Raw genomic sequence first — 9,435 nt, forward strand, 5'->3', positions numbered from 1 at the left:
TTCACAAGGGGAGCTGAGGCATTGGAAAACAATATGCAAGGCCTTGAAGTGTCCCTCATGTGCTATAGAGAACTCACAAACATAAAACCATAACACTTCCTTGGCTCTGGCACTGAGACACAACACCGCAAGTACAATTCATGAAGTTCCTATAAGTCAGACTTTGTCAATGTGACAAGCTTTCACTGTGTGAGAAGGTAAGGACAAGTCCCTCCTTGGACAGGAATCACGGGCCTAATCACGGACCCATGAACAGAGCATGTAGAACCCTGGAAACAGCCTGAGAAAACAACCAGCCAGGCCTAGAGCAGAGGCCCCCACCAGCCAGGCCTGGAGCAGAGCCCCCCAGCAGCCAGGCCTGGAGCAGAGCCCCCCAGCAGCCAGGCCTGGAGCAGAGCCCCCCACCAGCCAGGCCTGGAGCAGAGCCCCCACCAGCCAGGCCTGGAGCAGAGCCCCCCACCAGCCAGGCCTGGAGCAGAGCCCCCCAGCAGCCAGGCCTGGAGCAGAGCCCCCCACCAGCCAGGCCTGGAGCAGAGCCTCCCCACCAGCCAGGCCTGGAGCAGAGCCCCCACCAGCCAGGCCTGGAGCAGAGCCCCCCACCAGCCAGGCCTGGAGCAGAGCCTCCCCACCAGCCAGGCCTGGAGCAGAGCCTCCCCACCAGCCAGGCCTGGAGCAGAGCCCCCACCAGCCAGGCCTGGAGCAGAGCCCCCCACCAGCCAGGCCTGGAGCAGAGCCCCCAGCAGCCAGGCCTGGAGCAGAGCCCCCCACCAGCCAGGCCTGGAGCAGAGCCCCCAGCAGCCAGGCCTGGAGCAGAGCCCCCCACCAGCCAGGCCTGGAGCAGAGCCCCCCACCAGCCAGGCCTGGAGCAGAGCCCCCACCAGCCAGGCCTGGAGCAGAGCCCCCCAGCAGCCAGGCCTGGAGCAGAGCCCCCACCAGCCAGGCCTGGAGCAGAGCCCCCACCAGCCAGGCCTGGAGCAGAGCCCCCAGCAGACACATGGATGCCTGTCGGGCCCTGGGAGATGGGCGGCCATGCTGTCCACAAGTGTAAACTGGAACCACCGCAGGACTCCATGGGAAGCACCCGGAAACCACCACGCCAGTGTGACTCAGAGGCAGAGACCAGTGCTCCCAGAACTCCAGCCAACCCCACTGGAAATGCTGGCCGTGTCCCAGAAAGTCAAGCACTGCCCCCTGTAGGGCCAGCCTGTGACTCCTGTGCATTTACTTAAAGGAAATGGAAATGGTTCACATGGAACCCGGCCCGTGATCGGTACATTCACCCAAATATTCATGATCACGCCAAACTGGAAAGGGCCGAGTGTCCTCAGGAGACAAGCGGGAGGGCCTGCACGCTCCCGCCACACCTACCCACTGTGGTCCACCTGTGGGCAGCGTGTGCAGGCCATGGCAGCCTTCTTCAGCGCAGGTACGGTCACAAGCACTCCACGCGAACGAACTCATCAGCCAGAGTGACCGTTTCCTCCAGCTGGCAGGTGAGGAGGCTGAGGCAAGGAGGCCCGCTGCCTGCCCAGGTGTAGCACTGGCACTGAGGAGGTGGCCCTGCAGGCACAGGGCTCAGGCCCTGAGCAGGCGAAGGGCTCAGGTAGGTGGGCTCCAACTGCGGACACCGGCCTGTGGCAGCAGCCGTGAGTGGCATGAAGGGGTCGCCTGGGGACCTCTGTCCCCCTGGTTTCCTCTGGTTCTTTTGGGCACCACGCCCATCATGGCCACCCAGGGTAGAAGACTCTGCAGAAAGAGGACCTCACCACCCCAAAACAGACACAAGAGGGCGGAGCCTCGGCACGCTCCGCTCTGCTGCTGCTCCCGGGCCTCCCTCCCAGCCTCTGCTCCAGGAGCCTCCCAGCGGTGCAGCCCCTGCAGCCAGGACACTGGACACTCCCACATGGCTTGCAGAACCTCAGCCGTCCCTCTGCTGCCTGTCCCTCGAGGTGTGCCTTTCCAGGCGTCACATAGCCAGGATCCACAGTGGCCTCTGGGCCTGGCCTCCTTCACTCAGCCTGAGATGTCCCCTCATGAACCTGTGTCAAGAACCTGTGGTTCCCATGAGCAGGTGCCCAAGTCCAGACCAGACGAGAGCCGGAGAGGCTGGAGCAGGGCAGGGCGTGCACATGCTCGACAGGGAGGTGGGCCTGGCTGAGGTGGCAGCAGCCCTGGTGTCCATGCTCCAGGTGATAGCTGCCCATCTGCAGGTGGCCACAAAGGACACTGTGCTGTGGGAATTCTGTGCCAATAAGTATGACGCTCGGCGCTTTCCTTCCCTCAAACACAATGCCAGACGATCACCTGGACAGCTTCTGTGGTCCCAGGCGCCCGCTTTGCCCTTGTCCCTGCCCGTCTGGGGCCTCCCTGTCCTGCTTGTGCCCACAGGAGCTCTGCCCGCCATGCCAAGGGTTCTCAGCGGCCTCTGTCTCTGCTTGTGCTGCGACAGTCCGGGCTGTTGTCCTGGGCGTCTGGCACTGGGGGCGCTCCTGTATTGCAGCCCTCCCTGCCCTGCACCCCAAGAGCTGAGGGTGAGCTTCAAGACACTTGTTTCCTGGAGATGAATGTCCTCCAAATGCCACCACTCGGTCTGAGCGCAGGACAAGCCCGGAGAGCCCCATGCTGGGTCCTGATGCCAGACAGCCCCCGCCCACTCTGGGCCTGAGTGCCCACTCCTCACCGCACACCTGAGAGCGTCAGACTGGACATGCCGGCTACACACCTCTGGGCTGTGTCCCCCTCCAGCCACGTGATGGGCACAAGTGACTCTGGCCTCTGCTCCACCTTCTGGACACAGACTGCAGGTGTGGACGCTGCTTGGCCTTCTGGACACAGGCTGCAGGTGTGGACGCTGCTTGGCCTGCTGGACACAGGCTGCAGGTGTGGACGCTGCTTGGCCTGCTGGACACAGGCTGCAGGTGTGGACGCTGCTTGGCCTGCTGGACACAGGCTGCAGGTGTGGACGCTGCTTGACCTGCTGGACACAGGCTGCAGGTGTGGACGCTGCTTGGCCTGCTGGACACAGGCTGCAGGTGTGGACGCTGCTTGGCCTGCTGGACACAGGCTGCAGGTGTGGACGCTGCTTGGCCTGCTGGACACAGGCTGCAGGTGTGGACGCTGCTTGGCCTGCTGGACACAGGCTGCAGGTGTGGACGCTGCTTGGCCTGCTGGACACAGGCTGCAGGTGTGGACGCTGCTTGGCCTGCTGGACACAGGCTGCAGGTGTGGACGCTGCTTGGCCTGCTGGACACAGGCTGCAGGTGTGGACGCTGCTTGGCCTGCTGGACACAGGCTGCAGGTGTGGACGCTGCTTGGCCTGCTGGACACAGGCTGCAGGTGTGGACGCTGCTTGGCCTGCTGGACACAGGCTGCAGGTGTGGACGCTGCTTGGCCTGCTGGACACAGGCTGCAGGTGTGGACGCTGCTTGGCCTGCTCGCACACCCTGTGTCTACCACCTGACGTCGACAGGCAGGCCAGGGCCAGCACCCACCACACGAGTCCAGCTCCTTCCCACAGGCCGCTCCTCCCATGGCCTTGGAGTGGCGTTGTGTTCTAACCGCGTTACAGTCTGAATGCCAGATTTCATGAACCAAATTTGTATTCCCCGCATAGGGCATCTTGGGCTCTTTAAAACCTTTTTTGGGTCAAGATTGGTCTTGAACTCTGGCCGGGTTGGTCCTCTTGCCTCAGCGTGCCACCTGCTAGCTAGCGGTGTGGCACCATCACGCCCGGCTCTCCACACTTTGAGCGTGAAACGTTTCAAACTCCTACAAAAACTCAGTCCCCACCAAGGACCCGTGGCCAGTCCTGCTTCACCCACAGGCCACCTGCGTCCCTGTGCCCAGACTATTTCCGTGAATCACATTTGGTCTGTAAGTCTCTCTGCGTGTGCCTCTAGGAGATGAGGGCTGTTTTAGAGACGACACCAGGTAGCTGCCGCACAGGAGCAGCCAGGTGTGTCCAGGAGGCGAGCCATCGCCAGGCCTGGTGCCTTCCCTGCTTCTGGCTGAGGGGAGACTGCAGGCCACTGTGTCTGGCTCCTCCACACGGAAGCCAGTGGTTTGCCCGAGGCACTGCTCGCCCCGGGTTTGCTGAGTGTGTCCTACCTAGTGTTCCTTGTCCCCAGCCTGTCCTGTGAGCTGGTGGCTGCCTTCGGCGTTTCCCTCCAGGCTTCGTGGGGCTGTGAACCAGCTCCTGGACTCAGCCCACCCACTCCCTCCTCTGCGACCTTGGCTGCAGAGAACCAGCGCCTGCGCTGTCCGTTTCCCCAGGATTGCGTGTGGTGGTTCCCGGCGCCCTGCTTCCTTCTTCCCTCGTTAACCCAGTGTGCTGTACAGATGCCACCCCTCACCATGGACTATTCTAGAGCAGAGACGGTAATGTGCCTGCAGAGGGGCACTACTCGACTGGAGGTGCCCGGTGTGTGGGTGTGCTCCATGTGCGTCTCTCTACACAGATGTGCATGGATACGCCTCAGGCCCCAGGACACTGGGCTGGAGGTGATCAGGGTCTCCTAGGCCCTCGCGCTGTCCTTAGGTAAATGAGAACCCACATAGGGGCACGTGTCCAGGGTTGTGGCCTGGAACTCAGAGCCTGGGGCTGTGCTGTGACTTCCCTGGGCTAGGGCATGGCAGGGTGCAGCAAGGCCTTGGCCAGATCTGAACCAGACGCCCAGTTCCCCCAGACCACTGCCATCAGTGCCCAGCTGGCGCATCTTCCCCACACAGGTGTGCACACTCGGTACACACTCCCTGGTTGTGTGAACCCAGGACCTGCCTGAGCTGCTGCCTGGTCCACCAGCCCCAAGGACAGCAACACAGAGCTGTGACATCCGAGGTCAGAGCAGGAGGCTGGCCTGGACCATGATATCAGGATACTGTGAACTCAGGTGGAGCCCTGTGGTCAGGACCACGTCACAGTCTAGAGGAACCCTTGGGCACCCCGTGGGTCACCTATCCCACAGCTCTTCTTCCCAGCCACCCTGCTGGTCCCAGGACGGGTCTCCGGCCTTTGGGAGAAACCTGGCATCATGTCCCAGCTGCCCTGCCCAGTCCTGCCCCACCCAACCCCATGCTTAGGCTACACACTCAGAAAATACCTGGCTCCCTGCGGCAGTGATGCTTCCGAGTTGCTCAGAAACCCCACCAGCAACACCTGGTTTGTTTTCAAACACACCTAATTGCAAATGCCCAGGACAGAGTCTCATGGATGTGGGGGACACTCAAGCTGGGAGAGGCCCCTGTTTGGGAAACTGGGACCATTTTATTGGCCAACACATTAACATTTCCAAACGTGGTCAGTGAGAGGGAGACACATGGGCAAGGATGCCCCTGGCTCAGGTCAGGTGCTGGAGAGAGTGATGTCCACATGGGCACTGGGCACTCTGACCCACCACCAACCACTCCTAAGATGGTGGATATGGTGATATGGGAGGGAGGGAAGGTTCAGGCCTCTCCTTGGGGCTTTCTTTTCAAGCACACTGTGCTGGTGCTCTGGACCTCAGGAGCCTGGTCGGAGCATCACGTGGAAGCGCGTCCTTGTAATCAGCCGCTTCAAGAACACAGCCAGTCCTTCAAAGAGAAATGGATGTGCCAGGGAAGCCAGTAAGCACTAAGTGGACCTGGTAGAGCTGCGTCTGCTGGGACTGGAGCCCCACCCAGGGTTGACACTCAACGGGCATCCTCAAGGACCAATGACCAGGACCAGGCTGAGTCCACCTTCCCTGCTCAGCAACGAGACTAGATGAATGGCACCTGGAGGGGCCAGGTGGGATGTCGTGGAGGGTCCCTGGGCATTGGGAGAGGAGGGCTGCCTCTGCTGCTGGTGATTGGAAAAGCCCAGGCTGCTCCAGACCGAGCCCCAGAGCTGGGAGGCCGGGGCTGTGCCCAGGTACTTCCAGGGGCAGTTGCCACCTGACATGTCCAGTCAAACCTTCTGTAGGGGAAGGTGCTGCGTGTGCGTGTGAGCTGGGGAGGGTGCCCCGGCACAGCCCGCGAAGCACAGGCTCCTGGGAAGGAAAACAGAGTGGGGAGGTAATTCTCACCGTCTGCCACTCGGGGTGTCCTGTTTGCTTCTGCCTCTGGTGTGGGGCGGGGTCCCTGGTGGAGAAGATGCATCCCCTGCTGCCGACTCAGGGTCCCTCACCTGGGGACACCTGGAGCCACACGTTCTACATGCAGGCCAGGGGGGACTGAGAGTTCATTCTGCCCCTGTGACCCATGTTGTGGTGGCTGGTGGAGGGTCAGTCACAGTCCAGGATGACAGCCAGATGACCACGGCCCCCACCCTGGCACTGCTGCCCCCTAACACTGCACCTCACCACACTGGGGCTCCCAAGGCCACAGAAGAATTCTGTTGGAGGCTGCCAACAGCTCCACTGGTAAGGACCAGCCAGATGGGGACAGTGGCTGGCCCCTTGTCAATGTGGCACAGAGCAGAGGCCCTGCCCAGACCCCCATCCTCTGCCTTCTTTACCTGCCCAGGGGTGGAGAAAACCTTGTACCTTGGGGCCAACTAGGTCCTAGACCCAAGACACCATGCGAAATGCCATTTCTGCCCCAGCTTCCTCTGTGGACACCCTCCTCCGACCTCGGGCCTTTGCCCGATAAGCCTTCCCCCAGCACGAACTCCCCAGCCTGCGGCCGCCTCGTCCACACCACTCGAGGGAGGGCTCTGGGTGGAGGTCCCAGCATGCTCTGCTCAGACCTTTGGCCCCCTTTTATCCACCTGGCCCTGCCTGCCCGCTGCCAGTCCTCACAAGCTTCCCAGCATCAACCATCACAGAGTGATGGTGGTGGGCGCTTCTACCCCGGCCCTGCAGACCCTCCAAGTTCTTTCCCAAACAGCCAACTTTATAATCACCCCACTTCACAGATGGTAAGACTGTGGCTAAGCAGGAAGCAGCCCACCGTGCACCAGGCTCAGCTCTACCTCCCGGGTTCAGGCCAGGGCAGGGTGGAAGCGCAGGGGGAGCCCAGCTGGGGCTCCTGCTGCAGAGGCCTGGGGAGTGACCCTTGAAGGCACAAAGCCTCTAGAAAAGCTGATGAAGGGACCTCTCCCTCACGAGCACACGCACGCTTCCGTCAGCTCCCAGAGCCCCACGGAGGTCACTGGCTGGGGCTCCAGCCCCCTTCAGTGGAAGGAGGGGCTGAGGGGGTGTGGGGCTGGCTGTGCTGGCATGGGGAGTGGGAAGGAGTCAGGCTGCTCCCAGGCACCTGGATCCCTTCCGGCCTCCCGGGAGTGGCCTTTCTCAGTGTCGGCTCTGGGCCCTGGCACCCGCAGGGCACACCACTGCAAGCTTCTTTGGGGCGAGGAAGGGGGAGTGCTCAGGCTCCGGAGAGGTGGCTGCTGAAGCCCGTTTCCTCCCGCCCTGCTCTCCAGAGGCACTTACCTGGATGACGGCCTTGACGGTGGCAGTGTCCACGATGGGTGTGCACACCAGGCCGCCAGGGTGCTGGCCGTCAGCACTGCGGTTCTGCTGGCCCATGGTGAAGAGCATGGGCACAGCCAGCAGCCCTGAGGCCAGCCAGATAGCGCTGATGAACTTCTTGGTGCGGCTGCGGGACATGAGGGTCTTGGCCTTGAAGGGGTGGCAGATGGCCAGGTATCGCTCCACGCTCAGGCTGGCCACGTTGAGAGCGGTGGCATAGGTGCAGGCATCCCGCAGGAAGTAGTAGCCCCGGCAGACGGCATCGCCGAAGGCCCAGGGGTGGTGCACCCAGATGAAGTTGTACAGCTCCACTGGCATGGCCAGCAGCAGGATGAGCAGGTCGGACAGCGCCAGGCTGCCCAGGTGGTAGTGCACCGTGCTCTGCAGGTTCTGCAGGGACTTCTTGCGGGCAAGTGTGAACGCTGTCACTGAGTTGCCCACTGTGCCCACCACGAAGAGCGCCAGGTACACTGCGGTCACCAGCACCTTGGAGTAGATGTCTGTGTTTACGTCCAGGTCGCTGCCGGGCGCGGGGAGGCTGCGCTCGGACACGTTGCCGGAGCCGTTGGCCACGTTCGGGGTCAGGAGCGTTGTCTCCAGCCCAGACTGGGGCCGCTGGAAGGGGTCGGCGCCTGGCGCACCAGGGTTGCCTGGCATGGAGCTGTTGAGGCGCATGGTGAGGGAGGGGTCCTCGGCTTTGTCCTACGCCTCTGGGGCTGGAAGTCCAGGTGAGGGTGGGTGCAACTCAGGCAGGGGCAGATAAGGAGGAGCCGGCGCACCGTCCAGTCAGGAAGCGCTGGACGCGGACCGCGCCCCCCGGGAGCTCTCGGGCTCGCGATCGCCCCGGGCTTCCCGGGCTCAGCTCTCCTTCGGATTCGCGGCTCCGGGTTCCCGGCTCCGGATTCCCGGCTCCGCACTCCGCGGCTCCTCAGGTCCCTTCCGCTCTCTGCGTTTGCCCTGGGCTGGGGTCTGCCTGCGATCCCCAGTTTCTGTGGTCACCGGGGCTCCGGGGAGGCGGCGCGGTCCCCAAGCACAGCACCCGGCCCAGTGCGGGCTTCGCGGGAGAGCCTGTGGCGCCGAGCGGAGCGCACGCACCGCTGCCCGGCGCGCTCTCTTCCTCGCGGTCGCTCCCCAGCCTCGCGCTCTCCGCGCACCCAGGCTCCGCACACCTCCTGCCGCGCCCGCGCCCTCCCCGCTCCTCGCGTCTCCACTGAGTTGGCGGCTGCGCGGCGCGCCCTGCCGAGAGGGGCGGTGGAAGAGGAGGGACGCAGCCCCAGCCGTTGTCCCCTCCCCGCTCTGGTGCAGACTGACGGGTCGCCCCTGTGTGCTGTCAGGGGCAATCCGGACTGGGGTGAACCCAAGGACCGGGAATCCGGATCGGGTGCGAAGGGGTACTGGGGAAAGGGTCTTTACGGTCACCCTTCCCCAAGCACCACAGCCTTTTTCCCGTCTCTCCAAACTTTTCAGCCCCCCAGCAAGTCCCCCAGTGGCTTCCAGCTGGCTGAGCAGGAAGAGGTCTTGGTGGGGAGGGTGGGGTTGAAGAGCTTCCCGCTGGCAGGCTGGGTCTCTGCACTGGCTGGCTGAGCCCTCCTCCCTCCTGAGTGCCCACGGGTGCCAAAGGCTGAGCACCCAGAGGGTTCTGGTACTCTTAAATCTGGAAGGGGTTGAAGGGGGCAGAGAGAAAGCAGGCGGACAAAGCAACACCCCTCCCCATGCAGGCCCAGTCCTCCCAGGGAGTGGAGGGACCCTCTGGGTGGTCTTGTGCTGGAGAGGTGTGAATGGGCACCCTCTGGGCCACTGTCACCATCAGGATCCCATCAGAGCCCTGCCCTGCAGGGTTTAGTAGGGAGGGGCATCTGCCTGAGGAATGGCACAACCCCGCGCACCTTAGCCTCCCTGAGCCTTCCGCAGGTTGCCTCTGCCCCTAGCTGGCCCCTGGCGGAAGAGGTCTTTGAGCTTCCCCATGTCCTCCCCTGCAGGGCTTCTGGCAAGAGCAACCAGGCGT

General features: G+C 63.1%; 1 protein-coding gene across 1 annotated transcript in view; it reads right to left on the reverse strand.

Annotated features, from left to right (window-relative positions):
- The window catches only part of Ntsr1 (neurotensin receptor 1), a 39,673-nt gene extending 31,327 nt beyond the window's left edge, over positions 1 to 8,346 (reverse strand). Inside the window, exon 1 of the mRNA XM_047541873.1 lies at positions 7,392 to 8,346. Coding sequence (XP_047397829.1) covers positions 7,392 to 8,105 — 714 coding nt within the window. The 5' untranslated portion in view covers positions 8,106 to 8,346. The remainder of the gene's footprint in view (positions 1 to 7,391) is intronic.
- Positions 8,347 to 9,435: the final 1,089 nt, after the last annotated feature.

The sequence above is a fragment of the Sciurus carolinensis genome, chromosome 2 (genome assembly GCF_902686445.1).
Source record: "Sciurus carolinensis chromosome 2, mSciCar1.2, whole genome shotgun sequence".
In the NCBI taxonomy this organism is placed as follows: domain Eukaryota; kingdom Metazoa; phylum Chordata; class Mammalia; order Rodentia; family Sciuridae; genus Sciurus; species Sciurus carolinensis.